The 22,999-nt window shown below is 35.7% G+C and overlaps 1 protein-coding gene across 1 annotated transcript in view; it reads right to left on the reverse strand.

The window, feature by feature from the left end:
- rgl3a (ral guanine nucleotide dissociation stimulator-like 3a) overlaps positions 1 to 17,372 on the reverse strand; it is a 35,058-nt gene extending 17,686 nt beyond the window's left edge. Inside the window, exons 1-3 of the mRNA XM_059334569.1 lie at positions 17,207 to 17,372; positions 14,048 to 14,306; positions 1,744 to 2,033 (exon numbers count right to left, since the gene is read on the reverse strand). Of these exons, the coding sequence (XP_059190552.1) occupies positions 1,744 to 2,033; positions 14,048 to 14,236 (479 nt within the window). The 5' untranslated portion in view covers positions 14,237 to 14,306; positions 17,207 to 17,372. The remainder of the gene's footprint in view (positions 1 to 1,743; positions 2,034 to 14,047; positions 14,307 to 17,206) is intronic.
- Between the last annotated feature and the right edge of the window lie 5,627 nt (positions 17,373 to 22,999).

Here is a 22,999-nt window from a genome sequence, read left to right on the forward strand (position 1 = left end):
ATAGAAACTTGCCAAGCGTCAGCAGAGGACGGCCACATGAATAGTTGAGGCGACGTAAAGAGGTTAAACAGCTGTCGGATTTGGAACTGATGTGCAAATCTGACATGTTGTAAAACCTGGTTATGCTTCGACTTAATTTGCATATAGAAGTGACCTTTTTAAAAGTAGCACATGATGGAATAATAAATCAGTGTCAGTAAGATATGAAGAACATATCAGAGCCTCAAATCTGTATCTGGTTTCTGATAAGGAGATGAGTCACTGAGGTAAAGAACTTTGAATAAAAAAATTCCAAAACTGGCAATTTAACCCATTTAAGCCGGGAAAGCATTACAGAATTTCTACCATTAAAACCTGTTGGGGCGCTCTTACGTTATTCTACCATTAAAGCTGGGAAAGCGGATACATCGTTTTGTAGTATTTGTAGTTTTTTTCCACCTGTTTTCGGTCTCTTGGCCAATGAAATGCATCAGAATACATGTGGGAGTGTCCCAATGCAACACGTTGATTTTTAAAAAAACTTTATTGAAGGTTTGGACAAATAAACTCAACTTCTCATGAAAGCCACAGGTATAAGCTCTAAAAAATACTTTTTGAATTTCATTTCTATCTGCTACAGAGGCTGAAAAATCTATTATTTTGTAGGAAGTGTTGACACTTCTGTTGAATTTCCAGAAAAACTTTCAGGGTTTCAGGGGGTTATTTTAAAATCGCCCAGAGGTTTTACAGGCATTTTTTCCAGGCGTTTTAGGCCTAAATGGATTAACTCTAATTATAAAAAAAAGTGTCTTTCAAATAGTTTTGAGCATTCCCATGAATCCTTCCATTACAACTCTCAGCCAGAGGGTGAATTAGTGTTTTTCAAAAAATGCCTAGCTATTTTATAGGGCTGGGCGATATATTGATATTGGGATATATATCGCATATCGATATTCAGCCTAAATATATCGGGATTTGACTTTTGGTCCATATCACCCAGCCCTACTATTTTTAAAAATATACACTACCGGTCAAAAGTTTTAGAACACCCCAATTTTTGCAGTTTTTTATTGAAATTCAAGCAGTTCAAGTCAAATGAACAGCTTGAAAGGGTACAAAGGTAAGTGGTGAACTGCCAGAGGTAAATAAAAAAAAGGTAAGCTTAACCAAAACTGAAAGATAATGTACATTTCAGAATTATACAAGTAGGCCTTTTTCAGGGAACAAGAAATGGGTTAACAACTTAACTCTATGGAGTCTTGGGCTATTTTGTCCATTTTTGAATTCTTTTCATGTCTGTAAGTCATTTTGTGTCTTTTTTTAGTCATTTTGTTTCTTTTTTTAGGTCATTTTGTTTCTTTTTTTAGTCATTTTGTGTCTTTTGGTGTCTTTTTTTGGTCATTTTGTGTCTTTTTTTAGTGCTTTAGTCCAACATAAAATGTGATTTTGAATCTTTTTTTTTACTTTCAAAACACTATCATGCTCAATAAAGAATTTTAAATGTTGCAAATGTGCATTAATTTTAGAGTACACTGAGACATTAAACTGCATCATTTTCAATTAAATTCTGGGAAAGTTGGTGTGTTCTAAAACTTTTGACCAGTAGTGTACAAGTTCTCAACAGAGTTAAATCTTTAGTGCTAAACTGAAGCCGCCCCTCTATGGATCCTACAGCAACAACATAAAATCTGTGGGTTTGCAGACGAGCCCTCGTTGTTTACGATAACAAACATCTCAGGCCAACAGGTGAGCAGAGCTCCTCACCTCTGAAACAGCAGCTCAATGAGGGTGCTGGTGGAGGTGAAGGCTCTGTAGGTGGAGAGGAAGACGCGGGTGAAGTCGGGCTCCTGGTGCTCGGGGTCCAGCAGGTGGGTGACCAGGCGCTCCAGGGTGGCGGCCTTCAGCCTGCGCACCTTCACCGTGTGGTACTGGACGAAGCTGAAGGCCGTGGGGAGCTCGGCGGCGTCCGAGCCCGGCAGGACGGGCTCCCTGCGCAGCGTGACGCCAAACACGGCCCCGTCCTCCTCCTCCTCCCCCCACTCCTGCACCGGGTCCTGCAGGAGAGAAAGCAAGGTCATCAAGATCTGGCAAATTATACATACAGCTTTCCACTCTGATCCCTTTCTGATAACACTGACTTTAACCCATTGACGCCTAAAATGCCTGTAAAACCTCTGGGCGATTTTAAAATAAGCCCCTAAAACCTGAAGTTTTTCTGGAAATTCAACAGAAGTGTCAACTCTTCCTACTAAATAATAGATTTTTCAGCCTCTGTAGCAGATAGAAATGAAATTCAAAAAGTATTTGAGAGCTTATACAAATACTACAAAACGACGTATCCGCTTTACAGGCTTCAATGGGTTAATGTGCAAGTTTCTACTAGGGTTGTCACAATACTAAAATTTTCAACTCGAAACCGATACTCAGGATAAAAACAAAGACCCCAAAATTTAACAGAAATATTTTTATCAACAAGAAAAATGCAACATGTAAAAATTAACAGAACCACAGGTTAAATATGTATAATAAAAAACAGTTGTGCAAAAAGAAACTGCAAATATGATAACAAGCTTCAGGTCTGAGGTAGTGCAATAAATAAATAAATACAATAAACAATAACAATTAGAACAATATTTTCGGCTGTGCGTGTTGCTGTTTGGTTGCAGGTCAACTTTTCTCTGCTTCATTCTGGGAAAATAACACTTTTCAGTCACCAGCATGTATGTAAACTTATTAATTATATGCTTATGTATACTGACACTGTGTATACTGGGGGTACCGATACTTTTGAAAATGAGTATTGTATCCGGGTACGACGTTTTAGTATCGTTACTTTTTTGAGTACCGATACTTTTGACAACCCTAGTTTCTAGTCCAGGTGTCACTTACAGCAGAGCAGAAATATATGCAAACACTTAGTGAACTGTGGGAGAAACTTTTACAAAGTTTGTATTAATCCCCAACAGTCATGGAGCTTATTCAACAGCGGCTGCTTAACTGGATTACTGTGACAAAAACTCATGACAAATGAAACAGGCCTTCAGGCTGAGTCATTTCATTAAAAAGGCCAAACACAACGTCAATAAATCTCATTCTTGAGATTCTGCTGGTGACCCAGCCTTGAACTCTGACGCAGAGACACCTGGTGACTGACGGGGCTCATCATCATGCAAAGAGGCATTCACTGGCATATTTGTTTACGTCCACAAATGCAGGGACAATGTATTGAACCATGACACATAATTAAATATTCTGTACCTGTCTAGAATAGCAACAACAATATGTTTACCCTCACTCTACACTGCAAAGGTTGTTACAAAACCATAGAGATGCAATAAAGTGTCCAGGAGAGATCAGGAAGTCTGTCCTTGACCTGGAAACACGTAAACACATCTTTCACTGACTCTAAACCAGGGGTGTCAAACTCTGGCCCGCCGGCCAAATTTGGCCCGCAGCGTAATTTTATTTGGCCCGCGAGGCAATACCAAATTATTATATTATTATTGTAAATTAATGACATTGATGTGTTTTTTATTTGAAATTTGATTTTGCATGTCTGCGCTATTTAGTTATTTTTTGTATGTTTATAAGCGTTGCTGGTTCCATATTTAATGTTAAAGCAAAACACGTTTGGTATATATTAAAAGGTTTATTTGTTCAATGTTGGCCCGCGATTTTATTCAAGTTTAAAATTTTGGCCCATTGTGTATTTGAGTTTGACACCCCTGCTGTAAACTAAGTGAGAGTGATGTGTCAACAACAATATCACAATAATTATCACACACTGCAAAAAATGTTCTTCTTATATCCAGCAATAGTATCTTAATTATATCGTTTTGAGTATAATTTACCTACTGACCATAGCTTTATGTGCTTATTTAGTTATTAGTATTATTATTATGTGTTTATTTAATTATCTTATTGTTTAAATACTTCTTTTTATGATTGACATTGTGAGCTTTTTCATGCTTTTCAAGCTATTGAACTGTTGAATATGGTGAGTTTTTACCTAAAATATTGGTTACAATTGAGAGTTTTAGTTGCATGTAGGTTGAATTTTTTTTTTTTTTGTCGGATGGTTTTTGCAGTGCAGCATGAGCTCAATTAGGCACATTTTATTAGACAGTACATCTCTTTAAGTCATATTGTTTAACGCTGTATATTACTAAACCAACATTGTTTTACTAAAAAATATTGAATATCTTATATCCAGTGACAGATTTTGATTTTTTTTTTAATTACAAGACAGCTGAGAAAACAAAATAAGACTTTTGTCATATTTGAAATGACTATAAACAATAGTATTACATTTTGGCTCAGTCAGCATAAAGGCAACATTTTTTACTGTCACACCACAAGGAAACTTGGTGGAAGAAGGTAATATGACACAGTAAGAAACTCCTCTATGACACATCGTCTCCAACTGGATGGTCAACTATGTGACAAAGCTATTTGGGATAATTGTCCCTATTATATTAGTTTTGTTTCAGGATACACACTAGATACACACTAGAAGCAAGATCAAATTTGTACAACAAAGATCATAGTTTCATTGCTATACTTTGCAACAAAATAAACATAATTATTATATAAAGAGTCACTTATTAGAACACATTGTACTCTAATTATCAGGTCTTTGGGTTTTTATTGCTTAGACTTTGTGTATCCTTCTATCTTAATGTATAAATCTGAACTCTTATTTTGTTTTTTAAGGGATATGAACACAGTTGAGATTATTTGGGATTTCTGTATCCAAACTCTCAAAAGCCAAAGAGCTAAAGTGAAAAATTCAAACTTTGATTTGTTTTTTTTACTTTTGCACTGAAGTTGCAAAAATCTTCTCAACCCTAAAACTTATTTTCTTTTAACATTTATTCAGCTATGATCTGGTAACATCAATGTATACCTAAAGGTAAATTGAGGAAAATGGTTCAATTCAATGAAAGTAAAGTCTGATCATGTAGTAAACATCCAAAAATCCAAAGAATCCAAACTGGTTTTTAAGAAAGCCATTGTGAACAGAAAATTTAAGTTGCTTCCAAACTTTTGGCCTGTAGTTTATAATTATAATTTACTAGACTCTATAAAAACGCTCTGTGTACTGTATCAGTGAAAGAAGAGAAATATAATTGTTGTTGACAAAGTGCAGCATGCTGGTGACCATAATAACTGGGTGTCACCACTCTAACAACTATTCATTACTTAGAAATGAGACTGGACTGGTAGAAAACATGGTGGCAGGTTTTAGGTGTTCTTTCACAATGTTATTTGGTACCTTTGTAACAATAGAGACCATGCTTGAGTTCCTGATACCACATGACAGAAACTCGACAAAAAGCAGCGTGCCAGCTGCTGACACAGTGAGACACTGCTCTGTTTATATGAATGAATCCATTATTTCAATGACAAAAGTTTGTCCGCGAGAGAATAACGTTCACGTGCAGCTGACATATTGATATAAAAAATGAAAAAGTTAGGCAAAAACGCCACTTTAAAAACTTATTCAAAATTTGTCTTGACGAAAAACATTTAATTTAACCTACCATCGATAAGTGCCATTTTCCCATGTCTGTCTGTCTCGTGCTCTCGGAGAGAAGAAATCCCCAAATCTTGTGTGTGTAAAGTCCTTCAGCTGCAGGTGATAAACCCGCAGCTCCGACACTAATTAAGGATTGAGCGCCGTCCTCCAACAGTTCACTTGAGGCTCAATTATATCTTTCATTTTTGAGAGTTAGTGGAAGAAAGCAGGATAGAGCAAAGTTGTGTCCCGCAGTCGGAGTCCCTCTGCGGCACTGTGACAGCTGAGGGACCAGTCTGGAGGACAGGGAGGGGCCTGACGTCACGGGGCGGGGCTAGTGAGACAGGTGTGGGCGTGGCTAAATGTATTAACCAATTATGACATGGGAATAAAGGCATCAGCTATTATAATACAAATTTCAAATATGAGGCCATGACTGAAAAAAAATGCTATTAATACTGATAGTTACTGCAAGCAGAAGCTAACTAAAATATGAAGTAAAATGAAAGGAAGTTGCCTACCTGAAAGCCTGTTATTTACATTATTGAGTGTGCTTGAAAAAGCACACTATATGTTATTCACCGGGCTCAATCCTAGATTTTATACTTCCGTTTCTTCCGTGGGTTTTTTTTTTGGTCGACTACTCCTCCCAGAGTTTTAGTCGCGCACACACTAAAAACACACACACTCAAATCCCTTATTAACCATCCATTTTTACACACCAGTGAACACACCATGCTAAGGAGCAATGGGTAGCACATTTCTGCGTGCCCAGGGAGCAGTGTGGCGGGTTAGGTGCCTTGCTCATGGGCACTTCAAGGACCTGTCAGTCCTGGGATTCGAAACCGATGACCCTCTGGTTACAAGCCTGATTCCTAACCTCTAAAAATTATTTCAAGTTAAGAAAGTGTATATTTTCTTTGGTTGTGGGTTTTTGGATGGAAGGCAGTATCTTTTTTATGCCGAGTTGGAAAGATACTCAAACACTAGAGGTGATTTATATCAACTTCTGCATTATTTAGAGCAACTACAAGAAAATTTCATTTTGTGTTTTGGCGACACCTATGGACAAAAGTGCTCATGTTCACTCAAAAGATCTTCCCAACAAGCCTCATGTTGTGAAGATCTTGATCTGGCTATCCTGCCTCTAATTTACCCCTTTCCCCCAAATCACTGCTGGTTCTTGAAGCGGTTCTGTCCTGATCTAGCAAACCAACAAGCGTTTCCACCAGTTTTGAGCAGAATTGTTGTAATCAAGGATGTGTCATCAACAGATGGAGTTGCACAATGCACAACAGATGGTGGATCGCACTGGTTACCACCAAGCTTTTGCTCAGTTATTACAGATTTTTGTTTTGTTTTTCTGCCAAAAACAAGCATGGGCCAACTATCTATGATAAAAAGACAAATAAAACTATTCTGTGTAAGACTCCATCCTCTCTTTCCCTGTACAACATAACACACCCACTTTGGTTCACTTGGTGTATTTTCCTTCCAGCTGTAAAAAAAAAAACCTTTTGGGTTCAAGATCAATTTATTTTTGGTGGAAATGATCCAAAGGGTTCAACATCAGGTGGTTGAAGTGGAAGAAAGCAGTCACACGTTGGTGGAAAAAGTGTCTCAATCGAAAGCTCGTCATCTTTAAACCTGGAGTAGGTAAAAAGTTTTAGAGTTGATGGAATTCCTGATAAATAATCTAAAGTCACCATCTATCCTCACATGACTTATTCCTCTCTAACATGACATCTGTGACATCTGAGTGTTGGATGGATTGCAATGATATTTGCTAAACACACCCATGTCACCCTTAAAGGAACACTCCACCGTTTTTTCATATTAAAACATGTTATTCGGTCAAGTAAGACGAGTTGATACAGACCTCTTGCGTCTCAATGCGTGCACTCAATCGCCCTGGCGTGCAGCGCCACTTGGCTAGCACTTAGCTTAGCCCAGTTCATTCATTAGGATCCAAACAGATGGACAGTTAGAAGCGACCAAACTCCTCCACGTTTTCCCTATTTAAATACAGCTACACGAGTAGTTAAACGACCAAGTATGGAGACACAAAATAAAACGTGGCGCTTTTCGAAGCGGATAAAAAGGATAACTATAATGTATGGCGGAATAGCACTTGGGAGCACTACGCAGTAATATCATCACTTCCGCTCCCTCTCACTTCCGTCAGGAGTGATGATCATCTGTTTGGATCCTAATGAATGAACTGGGCTAAGCTAAGTGCTAGCCAAGTAGCTCCGCGCGCCAGGGCGATTGAGTGCACGCATTGAGACGCAAGAGGTCTGTATCAACTCGTCTTACTTACCCGAATAACATGTTTTAATATGAAAAAACGGTGGAGTATTCCTTTAAGATTAAGTATAATAACCTTAATGAGCTCTTTACTTTGACACTTTGATGACAGTCCCAGCAGCCTGTGCTGTACTTTGTGTTTGCAGGTGAAGCTGTGTAAGCTCCACTGGTGAGCAAAGCATTACTGATAAACTAAACCCCCTTTGTGTTCCAATGTACCACCCTTTGGGACGTTGGGCTCACGGGGATATTATAGTGGGCTTCATTTTTCTTACAGAGAAGATATTTATATAATTTGAAACGTAAGAGGTACCAAGCATGTTGGGATGTTTGGTCAGGAAATTGGAGAAAAGTTAGTTCAAAAGTTAGGATATTTTTTCGCTATAGGCAAATTTTCAATGCGGTCCTCTGACTTCTGTCGTCATAGTTAATAAATACATTTATGGGTTCCTCTTTATATACATGCTTTATGATGATGACATGCATGCCTATTGTATTTGAATATTTCTACATACTGGGATCCCTAAACAGGCAAATAGACTTCAGAAAGACCAACATTAATCTGAACCCTTGTACACCTTAATAGGTTTTTATTAATTGATTAATTAAGTCAATTTATTAGTGACTTATGACCACAACAACTTGACACGATGAATTGTGTGTGTGTGTGTGTGTGTGTTGGGGGGCAGCCTGTCCTGTCCCATTGAATCTGCTTCAGTGTTTCTATTTATCTATTTTATATATCGTCTCTTTGCCTTGTTCTGTTATTTTATTTTTTTCTATACTAATTTTCTATATACTGTTCCATCAACCTGCAATCTGCTAGAACCTGGCAGGCACAATGCATGTTCTCTTGTTGTGCAAGATTAATGTCTTATTGTGCGCTGTCCCTGTCTTGAAATAAATAAATTACAATTACACACAGTGCTGAACATCTTAAATTAATCTCCAGGTTCACAGCTTTCAGATGATGTGCACCGTTTCTATGAGGCATTATTGTTGACCTACTATCTCCCCCTAAAATCCACTGCCCACAAACACAATTTCTTAAACAATGGGGGTCAATCATAAAGGGTTAAACTTGACCTACATTTACCAGGAAATTTATTTTTTATTCTTATAAAACCAACTGATCATTTTACAGGAAGACATGCAAGATGCTAAAGGAAGTGTTGTGTGTGTGATCTCAGCTGATTCCAGGCCAACATCAACATGCCAGGAACCGAGCGTTTAAAGAATCCAGTCGGGACACTTTTTCTTTGGCCTCTAGCTTTTTGCTCCTGCTCACGGTGTCAGGGGCGTGGAGACATACCTCCTGAAACAGGTCTGATCTGCTCCTCGCTCTAACTTTAACTCTATGGAGTCTTGGGCTATTTTGTCCATTTTTGAATCCTTTATGTCTTTTTAGGTCATTTTGTGTATTTTTTTTGTCATTTTGTGTCTTATTTAAGTCATTTTGTGTGTGTTTTTAGTCAATTTGTGTCTTTTTGTGTCTTTTTTTTGTCATTTTGTGTCTGTTGTGTCTTTTTTAGTTATTTTGTGTCTTTTTTGTTATTTTGTGTCTTCTGTATATTTCTTTTGGTCATTTTATGTCTTTTTTAAGTCATTTGTGTCATTTTTTGTCTTTTTTTGTCATTTTGTGTCTTTTTTTGGTCATTTTGTGCCTTTTTTTGATCGTTTAGTCGCACATAAAATGTGATTTTGAATCTTTTTTTTACTTTCAAAACACTATCATGCTCAATAAAGAATATTAAATGTTGCAAATGTGAACAAAGGTTGCAAATATCACATATAAGAGGGTTCCATCCAGTTCTATCATTTTATACTAAATATATTTGAGCTTGTCTCCAGTTTTACTTGGTATATCATCATCAAATTGAAACTGGACTCATGGAGTTTACAGCCAGAACTTTAGAGGTAAATTTACAGTAGGGCTCCACGCTGCTTTGTTTTCTAGTCTGGATGTCATCAAGAAGTCATACTTTGGTGCTTTTGGAGACTCCAGAGGGTTTAAGAGAGAAAGCACAAAATGAGAATGTGTACAAATTAAGAGCCTTCAGTCAGTACTAGTGAAAACACTGCATGTCATTAGCTCCAGAGAGAAACTGACGAGCTCAGCAGATGGGACGTCTTTCTCGGGCTGTTCATTTCTCTTTCAGCTCAAAGGAAATAATGAGCTTTTTGTTTCTCTAATGAGTCTCTCTGAACTAAAAAAAAATCGACCATCATTCTCACGTTTGCCTATTCCACGCGGCCCGGCCGCTCGACAGAGGCTGAACAAAAGCGCAGAGAAAGTCCCAGCAGAGATGTCAATTAGTGCTCATTAGGACACATGAATGGGTGATGAGGTTACAGCCGAGAAACAAGCAACATGATGCTGAAACATGCTGGTTGAGTTTGTTTTCCTGGAACCTCGTATGATTAATAAAAGGGCTTTTGAACATGAAACACCCACAGGAACCTGATATACTTCCTGGAGAGTCTGCAGCTGTAGCTCTTTCCCAGTGTCAATAAATATCTTGAGCACGGCTCAGTGAAAAAATGTTGAGCTGAGTGGAACAACAGCAAAAGTTCCCAGAGAGAAACGTGACGTAAACATGACATCTGCTCCGTCACAGATGATTCACTAGACGTACAGCTAATAATTCACTGGGTGATGACTTACTTATCAGAGGACAATAAATATGACGGTAGATCTAATTAATCAAAATGAAAACTGATATCCTTGCTTAGAATAACACCAGTAGCACAGATATCAACACACACGTACATGGAAAAAATGATTAGACCACCCTTGTTTTCTCTATTTTCTTGTTCATTTTAATGCCTGGTACAACTAAAGATACACTTGTTTGGAGAAATATAATTATAACAACAATAATAGCTCATAAGAGTTTATTTAAAGAGCTGATATCTAGCCATTTCCCATGGTTTTCTGGAAAATTATTTGGGTTTTTAATCAAGAAAACCATGGAAAATGTCTTGATATCAGCTCTTAGAATAAACTCTTATGAGCTATTTTTGTTGTTATCATTATATTTGTCCAATCAAATGTACCTTTAGTTGTACCAGGCAAGAAATTGAAGAAAATAATTGTCTAATATTTTTTTCCATGACTGTATCAGTCAATATCAGGATCAAAATGATTTAACATAATTACTTATTATTAATTCATTCTTTTTTTTCTTAGATCTAGTTAAAATAAATAATTAAACTGAAAAACGAAAACAATAAATTGATTGTAAAAAAAACTAATAAAAGAATAAATTAAATAGAAAAAAAAAAAAAAAAAAAAAATATATATATATATATATACACAAGACAAAAAAATAGCATCATTGCCAAGCAGGAGGAAGCGCAAATAACAATAATAATAATTTTAACTAGATTATTTTGTTTATCATATTTGTTGGAAGCCAAAATCTTAATTGAAAATGAAATTCAATTAATTGCCAAACACTATCACACATCACTCATGTTAGTGTTGGAAAAATTAAATAAAATGTTCCTTGGTTTTCTTGATAATAACCAAAATAATGATCGGTAATCATTATATTTGTCCAAACAAATGTCTTTTTTTTGTTATTTTGTGTCTTTTTTGGTCATTTTTTGGTTGTGTCTGTTTTTATGTCATTTTGTGTATTTTTTAAGTCTTTTAGTGTCTTTTTTTAATTCATTTTGTGTCTTTTTTTTTGTCATTTTGTGTCTTTTTGTGTCTTTTATTAGTCATTTTGTGTCTTTTTTTGGTCCTGTACCTTTAGTTGTACCAGGCATTAAAATGAACAAGAAATTGAAGAAAACAATGGTCTAATAATCTTTTCCATGACTGTATGCCGACTACACTGAACATCAGGAATATTAACCATTACCAGCAGAGATGAAAATGTTGTCTGACTGATAGCAGACGGGTTCCAAGATTTCTGTGTTGTTAGTCAGACAGAACAAGGAACTTAAAGAAGATATGTTGAGCTTTTGGACATTGTGATTGATTTTTTTATGTGTTGGAATAGTTCATCCGAAAATAACCGAGAGGTATTGGGTGTGCCATATCGTATCGTTCACGATAATATCGGTAAATTAAATGCTGCAGGGGTCCACAATTTTTCATGGACACTACCACAGGGCCACATATAGGACCGTGCACTTAACCAGATATGATGAAATTGCAATTTTTAAATATGTTTACAGTGCAGTAAACATATTTCCAGTTGCCCATCCCTGCCAATGTATTGAGATGCACCTGTATATAAAATTATTCTCTCTCACGGTGGAATACTCCGTAAATAATTAAATCATTTTTAATATTTCCATGTTTCATAGACGAGTCCTCCTACACGTGAGAGTTCCTCCTACGATAACAATAAGTTGTGTGTTTGGCTCCATCAGGCTCCGTTTGACCAGAAGCTTGGACAATAAACCGAGTGTTCACAGAGGAGAAATGTTTATTGATGCTTTAACTTATTTGCATAATTCCCATACATGATATCCAAACAACAGAATAAATGTCGGGTGAGAGTGAAGTAAGGACTGGAAAGGCCAGTTATTGACAATCATAGAAACCTTTTGTGATTTTGCGTAATTATCTTATTGTTTAAAGACATCTTTTCAAGCTATTCAACTGTTGAATATGATGAGTTTTTACCTAAAATGTTGGTTCCAAATGACAGTTTTAGTTGCATGTAGCTTGAATGATATTTCTAACACCAAAACGTGCTCGTTTAAAGTATTGCTGGCTTATTTTAATGTTACAGTCGGGCTATTGAAGCCACAGTTGCTCAAAATAAGTATTTCTGGATTTTTTTCAAGACATCATTTTTCCAATGCCTAGATATTTTACTTATTTAAAGAATTCTTACAAAGAAAATTTACTTACTGCACTGGCAGATAATTTTAGTTGTTTCGAGCATGTTTTTAAACTTATTTATCCCTTGTTTTTTTGTCAATTGTTTTTTGCAGTGCACATAATAATAATAATAGTAATAATAATAATAATAGTAGTAATAATTAACCCTTTGATGCACAACATATTGACACCCCTTCTAATGGACAGCATGGGTCCAAAATGACCTGCATTCATTCCCCATGTTATTTAATGCTGCTGTGTGTTTCTGTGCTCTATCTTTTGATATCAACTTATTTTATGATTGAATATTCCAAGTATTCTTTAAATATCTTGTTTTTGATAACAACAGATCATTATTTCCATTTTGCCTCTCATACTTTATGAAGAAAAACACTTTTTGAATCATTACATAGCTAACTACTTGGCTAAGTAGCTTGCTAAGCTAACTACTTAGCCAAGAAGTTATCTAAGTAGTTAGCTTAGCAAGCTACTTAGCTAAAAAAAAATGGATATGGGTCATTTTTGACCCATGTTGTGCACTAGAAGGGTAGTGACACAAAAAAGGATTTTATTCAAAAATGAATAAAGGAAAACATTACAATTAGGATGTATGATGATAAAAAAAAAAACTAATTTAGGAAAACCTAGAATACTGAATGATAAAAAATATTTATTGCAAAGATATAGAACATAAAAACTGTCAGGTCACTTTATATCATGGGTCTCAAACTCGCGGCCCGCGGGCCAATTGCGGCCCTCGTGACGATATTTTGTGGCCCCCACCTTGATATGAAAGTTTAATGTGAGTTTTATATGAATGGCACTTTACCGTGTTGTGTGTGGAAGGTCCCTTTAATTACTTTTTTTGTGTCTTGTTTTGGTAATTGTGTCTTTTTTGTCATTTTGTGTCTTTTTTTTTGTCATTTTGTGTCTTTTTTTGGTCATTTTGTATCTTATTTTGGTCATTTTGTGTCTTTTCTTGAGTCATTTTGTGTCTTTTTTGGTTATTTTGTGTCTTTTCTTTAGTCCTTTTGTGTCTTTTTTTGGTCATTTTGTGTCTTTTGTGGTCATTTTGTGTCTTTTTTAAGTAATTTAGGTTTTTTTTCTGTCATTTTGTATCTTTTTTTGGTCATTTTGTGTCTTTTTTTGGTCATTTTGTGTCTTTAAGTAATTTAGTTATTTAGTCTTTTTTTTGTAATTTTTTGTCAGGGCCCCCAGGTAATTTGAGTTTGAGACCCCTGCTTTCGGCCCATGTTGTGCATCAAAGGGTTAAATAAGCACATACAGCTATGGTCAGTAGGTAAATTATACTCAAAACAATATAATTAAGATACTATTGCTAAATATAAGAAGAAAACACTTCGTGAGCTTCATGTTTTCTGCAGCGTGCTGTGACTCACCTTGTGTTGTCCATCAGTGTCCAGAGAGTGGAAGCTGGTGAGCCAAACGCCGGGCTCCGTGTCCATGTGGACGTCCACGCAATGACTCGGTCTGAGCCACAGCAGCTTCTTCATCCTGCCCACCTTGCTGCGGAGGCCGCGGGACTCCCCTCCACCACCGCCCCCACACACAGGAATAGTGGTCCTCATCTCCCGCTCCCTGTCACGCTTACAGGCCCACACACACTTCTTCAGAGCTCTCCCACACCTGCTGCCTCATCTACGCCAAGACAGAGAACATGAAAACATTAGACACAGTCCCTCACTCTGTATTTCCTTTTAATTTTGTTATTTTCAAAGAAGTGTCAAAAAAGGTTTTTTTTTAACTTCTTAAGTGTCCTTGTTCTATTCTGTGTTTTTTTTCTATTGCTGTTTATATTTATGCTACCTCAGTATCTTATTCTATTGTATTTTATTGTACTTCAATACTGGACTGCTGTGACAACCTAATTTCCCTTCGGGGATGAATAAAGTAATCAATCTATCTATCTATCTATCTATCTATCTATCTATGTCTGCTGGATACACTTTTTAAACCTCAATAATTCAAATGTTCTTAAACATTTGAATTTCATTAGATCTAATGCTAAGCTTAATTTTCTTTCTTTCTTTTTTCCTAAAAGTTTGATGGGTAAAAGATGTATATTTCTGTATAGTGTAAGTAACATGAAAAATAGTGGGGAGAAAGAGAAAAGAGGAGGCTATCTTAGTCGCACAGATTGAAGCATGTGAGCGAGGAACGTGTTGGTCGTCTATTTTAATGCTGTATTTTCAAGACTGTGGATGGACAGGAGGTTAGGTTATTTAACTTACAACACAGCCAAAAATGTTGTCCATAACTCTTACTGCAACATTAACTCTCACTGTAAAATCAGCTGCACTTGTGTTCTTAAACATTTGAATTTCATTAGATCAGATTAGTCCAAAAATGTTTTTTATTTTGTTAGTTTTAGTTGAATTTCAGCATAAATAAATTGATTAGATTTGTCATGCTAGGGCAGGGTTTTTACTTTTTAAGTCCAAGCAGTAGAATAACACACAATGTTAATTCAATGAATCCGCTTCCTAACAAATGACAGCATTTAAAGCTCTAAACTGACATGCAAACAGTTATTTTGTCTAAACTGATTAAGTAATACTCTGGAAACAATCTGTGTTTCCAAAAAAAATGATAGAAATGACTGTCACTCATGCACATGCTTTACATAATGTAGATTATATTCATTTGAATTGTGTAACTGTTAATACAAATGGCTGCAAAATGTGCATATCATGAGAAGATTCAATCAAAAATATGAAAACTGTGACAAGACACAGAGTAAAACATTTCAGTCAATGCTCAATATCATCATAAAATAATTAAAAATGGTGCAAAATCCACAACATTCACATATTCTTAACACAACCTTAACCATTGACAACAGTGTTTCCTCCACAGCATCCCCAATACAAATCAAAATATCTTAGCACTCCAAACATATTTTAAACACAATTGTTGAAGAAATATATAGTTACTTAACCGTAATGTTGCATCTCTTGAATCCCGATGAAGACAGTGTGCAGAGCTCTGTTTGTCCACTCACAATATTCATGTGTGAAAGTTGGAAGGAAGAGACTCTGGCATTTATCACTGAGGACTGATTGTTCTTTGTGTTTGTGGGTGGATGATGCTCCCCGCGCATGTTTCTGCGTGCCTGTGAGTGTGAGTGTTGCATTGGCCTGCTTCCTGGTTGGCCACACTGTGATATATAATTATGCTCCACTTTGATTTCCCATCCAATCATTCCAGCTCACTAACTTCCTCATTAGAATAAAGCATACACTCTCTGCCCTCATTTTCACCCCCCACCGCAGAGGGATACACACACTGAAGACCACATAGAGATTTTTACAATGCAGACCAACCCACATGATGTTTCTGGCTACTTTTAACTCAACTGGCTGATGATATTAACCCTTTATCGGGCGAAGAACCATTATTTGGGAACTTCAAATTTATTTGATTAAAGTGGCAAATGTACAAGAAAAAAAGTTGCAGATTTAAGAGATTTAAAGTGGCAAATCTGCGAGAAAAAAGTCAGATTTACGAGAAAAAAAGTAGCTTTTTTCTCGCAGATTCACCACTTTAAATCTCATAAATCTGCATGTTTTTTCTCATAGATTTGCCACTTTAACCCCGTAAATTTATTTCATAACATATTACCCCCCTCCCCCGGGTCTGTATGGTTTTTTTTTTTACACATTCTGGCTGTATGTAATATCCTCCAATATTCTCTAGGGTTGAAATTTGGAATTTGCAAGTATTTCAACGAGTGCTCTATTAAGGGTTAACCCTCTATGGTACGGTGTTTTTGGCCTATCAGATTTCTACAATGTATGTTTTTGAGTGATGCAATACTTTTTAAAAAAAGAGGGAAGAGTATAGGGAACCAATAGCAATGCTTTAATTTGTCACATGACCTCCAGGAGGCCATATTGAAACCCTATTTTGCAGACTTTTTCCAAAGGAAACAGGTTTGCCATTTTGCGCCACAAAAAAACACTCAAAACGTCATTTCGTGGCCCTTTTTACAAAAAATATCTGGAAAAAATATATTCCTACTAATAGGTGAGTAAACCTTCATTTCTAACAGTTTCATAAAATTTATTTTTTAATTAAATTATGGAAAATTTGCTATGTTGCCTCAAGAGAAAAATGAACCATTATGGAATCAGCATGGCAGCATGAGATACTGGTATTGTGTGTTTATATATTTAATGTTCAAAAGCATACCATTCATCATAATTTTGTTCTGATCTTTACAATCAAACATATATTTGATGTTGGTTACAGTTCAGGCTATTACTATCCTCTTTAGGCCATAGTCTACTATTATAGTGAACTTTACATGTCTTATTTGCTTATAATTTCCACACATGGCAACAAACCCCAAAGACTTCCCCCAAAAAATAGATTATAAAATTCTTCAGATTATGTTTACTTCGTCTATTTTAAGACAAAAAAAACAAAAACACTCCAAACATTTTTTCCTAACTGGCATCATAATGCGTACCATAGAGGCTTAAGGAGTTTGTTGACAAGCTGTAATGAGCTTCAGTGTTACTAATAATCATTCTTACCTGAGGTTGTGTTGCAGCACATTGTTCAGACAGAGTGCAACTATAAAAACGTGACTAAATCACGGAGTAAAACCTCCAGATTGCTGAGACATGTTGAGTTGGAGGCCTGCAGAGGAAACCCACTCACAGCTGGACGCGATTCAAAGTCTGCAGCAGCCAGGACGCTAAGCCCCGCCCCCTCTCTCTGATTGGTCGATCAGAAGAAGAAGAAGAAGAAGAAGTAGAAGACTATTAAATTACTATTCAGAAGTGATAAGTGGTGATACGCCCCATTTTTTCCCGGAGGCTGTTTGCAGGCTAGGAGTATACTAAATATAATGGTATCATATGAAACTAGAGTATATAAGGAATCTAAAGAGTGGTCATGTGACCTCTGACGTCATGTGACCTCTGACGTCATGCTATGTAAATGAAAATAGGCTCTGTGTTCCCACAATTATTCAAGAAATATTTGGAGATATGTAATATGTCATGCCTTTTTCTTTCTTTCTTTCTTTCTTTCTTTCTTTCTTTCTTTCTTTCTTTCTTTATCTATTTTCCCCCTCCTTCCCTTTAAATGTAATTATTTTTATTATTCTGTTTAATGTACACCTACACTGACTTATGCACTTCATTCACTTTGTCTCATATTTATTTATTTTCAATTTTGTGATGCCAGACTTTGTTTGTTCCATCCGACATTAATGTTTTGGCTGTATTTGAATTTCTCAATAAAGTAAAAAAAAAATCTGTTTTCCCACAAGTCTTCTCTTAACGTACATACCTACTATGCTGATAACATGCAGTTTGAGGCAAAAACACATTTCTCATGTAGCACAAATTTGCAATTTCCGCCCACTGTATTTGAATATTTGTGCATACTGAGGTCCCTAAACAGGCTTTTAATCACATAAACTGGGTATCAGTGGAAAGCTGAGACTCTTGTGGATTCAATGAGTCCAGTCTTCTTCATGTGGGATGATGTGAGTCATCAGTAGTAGCCAGTTCATTGCAGTGAGGACATTTCTTGAATCTCAACCTCAGTGTATAAAATGAGCTGCTGGGACCTCTAGGATGATCACAGCATCATGAAACTTTACAACCACAAACTAGAGACCTAGAGCATTCAGAGGATGAGCTTTCCTCGTGGTCATAACCGGGTCAGGGTCATAACATATGGGTATGCTTTCTAAAGTCCAGTCCATATTAAACTATGTCCCATAAGTTGTTGCAGCAATTTTTGGGTCGATACCATTTGCTACACTCATTTTGGAGATTTCTGTATTTTTCCCCTTATTGTCAATAAACCTAGGAAAGCTGCACATCCTCTGAATGCTCTAGGTCTCTAGTTTGTGGTTGTAAAGTTTCATGAGGCTGTGAGGTCACAGCAGCTCATTTTATACACTGAGGTTGAGATTCAAGAAATGTCCTCACTGCAATGAACTGGCTACTACTGATGACTAACATCATCCCACATGAAGAAGACTGGACTCATTGAATCCACAAGAGTCTCAGCTTTCCACTGATACCCAGTTTATGTAATTCAAAGCCTGTTTAGGGATCTCAGTATGCACAAATATTCAAATACAGTAGGCGGAATTGGCAATTTTTTTGATACATGAGAAAAACTATGTGGTTTTTCCCTTAAACTGAGTAGGCATGTATGTAAAGAGAGACTTGTGGAAACACAGAGAGACCATTTTCATTGAGACAGCATGACATTGGAGATCACATGACCGTTTTGAAAATCGCCAAAATAGCCTAACTTTGCAACTTTTTTCAACAACTTCCCGACATGTGATCCTAACATGCTTGGGCTCTGAATAGTAACAGGTTAAAGGCAAACATCTTCCAAAATTCAGTTACTGGGGTACACTTCCAAAACATATGGTAAAAAAGTGCTCATCACTTTAGAAGAACAGAAAGTACAAGTACACTGTAAAAAAAAAAATCTGTTTAATTTACGGTAAAATACCGGCAGCTGTGGTTGCCAGAACATCACCGTAAAAAATACAGTGAGCGTATGTAAATGTAAATATCAGCAAAAACTGTAATTTATACTGAATAATCCCATTACTTTTAGGATAATTGTTTCATCGTGGTATTTCTCCATTAACTTTGCATGAAAATTTTATATTTTTACAGCAAAACTGTGTTTTCTACAGTTTATGGCGGTAGAATTTAAAGTTTTATGATATTCTTTGATTTACAGTAATTAAAAGTATCACTACGGTGATGTACAATGTTTAATTTTACAACCTATTTCTGATGCAATTTGACAGTGTTTTACTGTAATTTCTACAAACATTTTTTACAGTTTAGGATCATTAATAACCTTGATCAAATGAAGCCTCCTAGGAGTTAAATAGACCCTATGTATAACATTATAATGAATTTGTAAATGTAGGTTCCAGATCTGGAACATTGTTAAGGGAAATATTATACTTTTTTTTCTCTAAACAACACGAATCTGACAGCTTGAGACACTTTTCAGGTTATTTAAATGTTTTTATTGAGACATCTATGAAAATGTAAAGTACAGCTGGAACCATTAATCAATGAGTTGATGAGCAGGAATTAATCAAATAAATGATTTGATTTTCTCCATTGAGTATTTTGTAATAATAGTTACATACCTTTATTAAGTAACATCTTCAACACAGAATGTTCACTTGTAACAAAGTATTCCCAGTGTTTTATTAGTACTTTTATTTAAGTAAAGTATCTGAATACTTAATTAACCTTATTTTATACTCATGCCAACCCGTGTCCATTGTGTGGAGTTTTGTCCAGGCTGTGAAATCAAACTTAATTTTTGTGTAAATCCATTTCAAATTGAATTTTTGATTTTGGGCTGAGGATCATCTACAATAATTCAATCTGTAATGGTGTATGAACACAATAGTTATTGTTGTTATCACAATAATTTGCAGGGATTACCTGGATGCCGTATTGCATTTTGCACCATGCAAGCCAGGGTGCTTTTCTGGCTAACATATACATATGAGAAAGTTCAAGGCATAATATTATGACCAAGTACAAGTTAGCACAAGTTAAAGATGTATTCAACTTGAAATTACCATCAACTTATAGATCCTATAAGTATCACCTCTTATAATAATTCTGCCCCACAAAGACTAACTGCAGTAACTAAAAAAAATTGAGTTATAACTAAAAATGAACTCCTTGATATCTGTTTTATCTTGTGACCAAGTTTTAGATTTCAATTTTGCTTTTAATTCAGAGAAATAATGATATAAAAATTGCAGTAAGTACAAAATCCAAATCAAAACATGCATTACTATTAGAACCCTTTACAGCAATGCAAAACCAGAGTGCAGTAACTACATTTTTAATAATAATAATAATAATAACAATAACAATAATAATACATTTTATTTGGAGGCGCCTTTCTTGGCAATCAAGGACACCGTACAAAAAAAGATAGAAAAGATTCAGCAATAAAATACAATAAAATACACAGAATTAATAACAATACAATACAAAAGATAGATTGGACAGGGTAATTGTGATCAGAGGGAATAAGCAGTTTTGAACAGATGTGTTTTGAGTTGTGATTTGAAATGGGGGAGTGAGTCAATGTTCCTGAGTTCCTGAGATTTTTGGGGTCAAAGGTCAAATAAATCGTCATGATTTTTTAGCATAAAAACGACATCATCAATACAGGTAGAAATAAGTGTCATATCAGTTAGCTACCTATAATCCATTTGGCTGGCCAATTTAAAAACGTTACTTTAAAGCAGTTTTTCTCATTTTTACCCTTTGTGTAGTTACCGCAGTTAGGCTTTGTATGGCAGAATAATTAACTTAAATATTTATCTAATGTCTACTTTTCCTGTGAAATACAAGATAGAATCATGTCTTGAGGAGCCCCAAAACCTTCAAATGAAACAATCTGAGAATAAATAATTTTCATCACTAAGGCATAAAACTGTGATATTGGTCACAAGTAGACATTTCTTCATCAAAACCACAACGGTTGGGAACAACTTATCTCAATATTGTCTCAGTAGACTGTATTTATGTATATTCACACACACAGAAACACTCTGATTCAATCGATTAATAACTTGTATTTGCATCTAAAAGTTGTCTGTGTGGTGATTCATGCATGGTTGCCCTTTAATTGACATATTAAAGATGTCAGCTGGATGATCAAAGAGAGAACTTCATTTAAGCGACACTCTTACATTTTGTTCTGCCAATAACTCAGGCTCAGAACAAGATATTCCACCTATCATCCAAGAGCTGGCACCATGATCCTCAAAGTGTTTCAGCAAAGAGCCACAAACATTTCTGGGATGCTGAACATAGCAGAGATATCTCAGGTGTTGAGGTCGACAAGCAGGGAAGGTTCACACTGACACTGGAACAAAGAAGCCACCTCTATACTGTCGCCATGATTCACCTGTTAAATAAAGGCTGGATTTGTCACAGGTGTTGGCTTTCAGTCACCTGCATCAAATGTGTAAGATAAAACCCATTACGTTCAGAATGAATAGATAGGTTTCGATCAGCAGGACAATAACAGAAGAAACCTTCAGGCACTGTTTCACCCACATACACACATGAACTCTATGGAGTCTTTTTGGGCTATTTTGTCAATTTTTGAATCCTTTTCATCCTGCCTGTATACACCACTTAAAGAATGTTTAAATGACATGTTGGTATATTTTTTTCCAACACAACCTCACCTATATGACCTATAATAATTTATTTTTTATTCTGACTTACTGGATTAACATCTTGAACCAAAAAGAACCAAAGAAAAACCAACATAAATGTGATCTTGTGATTGTGTGTGATCCTGTCATCCAACTTTGGTTTTTATTCTAGTGTGATTCTATGTTATTTGTGTCTTGTGTGTTTAGCATAACAATTTTGGTCATTTTGTTGTTGATTTTTAAGTTATTTTGTGTCTTTTTTGGTCATTTTGTGTCTTTTTTTCCCCCGTCATTTTGTTTTCTCATTTTGTGTCTTTTTTAGTCATTTTGTGTCTTTTTGTCTTGTTTTTTTTTGTAATTTTGAGTCTTTTTTTTTGTCATTTTGTCTTTTTGTGTCTTTTTTGGTGATTTTGTGGGGTTTTATTTTGTCATTTTGTGTCTTTTTGTGTCCTTTTTTAGTAATTTTGTGTCTTTTTGTCTTTTTTTTGTTGTCATTTTGAGTCTTTTTTTTTAGCCATTTTGTGTCTTTTTGTGTCGTTTTTGGTCATTTTGTGTTTTTTTTTTTAGTCATTTTGCGTCTTTTTTTTAAAAGTAATTTTGTGTCTTTTTTGGTCGTTTTGTGTCTTTTTTAGTCCTTTAGTCCAACATAAAATGTGATTTTGAATCTTTTTTTTACTTTCAAAACACTATCATGCTCAATAAAGAATTTTAAATGTTGCAAATGTGAACAAAGGTGTCAAATCTAACATATAAGAGGGTTACATCCAGTTCTATCATTTTATACTAAATCTATTTGAGCTTGTCTCCAGTTTTACTTGGTATATCATCATCAAACTGAAACTGGCCTCATGGAGTTTACAGCCAGAACTTTAGAGGTACATTTACAGTAGGGCTCCACGCTGCTTTGTTTTCTAGTCTGGATGTCATGAAGAAGTCATGCTAAAAATTATCTGTTGAATGGTGAGAGCAATATTTTGGTTGTTTTTATTGGCTTGCCGCCGAGGGTAGGATTATGAACTAGTGTTGGTTCAACATTGACACCTAACAGAGAACATTGCTGTTGTCAAAACACACCAACTTATGTAACAAGTAACCAGGTCACAGGTACAAACCTTTCTATTCATAAATA

The sequence above is a fragment of the Centropristis striata genome, chromosome 1, assembly GCF_030273125.1.
Source record: "Centropristis striata isolate RG_2023a ecotype Rhode Island chromosome 1, C.striata_1.0, whole genome shotgun sequence".
NCBI lineage: Eukaryota > Metazoa > Chordata > Actinopteri > Perciformes > Serranidae > Centropristis > Centropristis striata.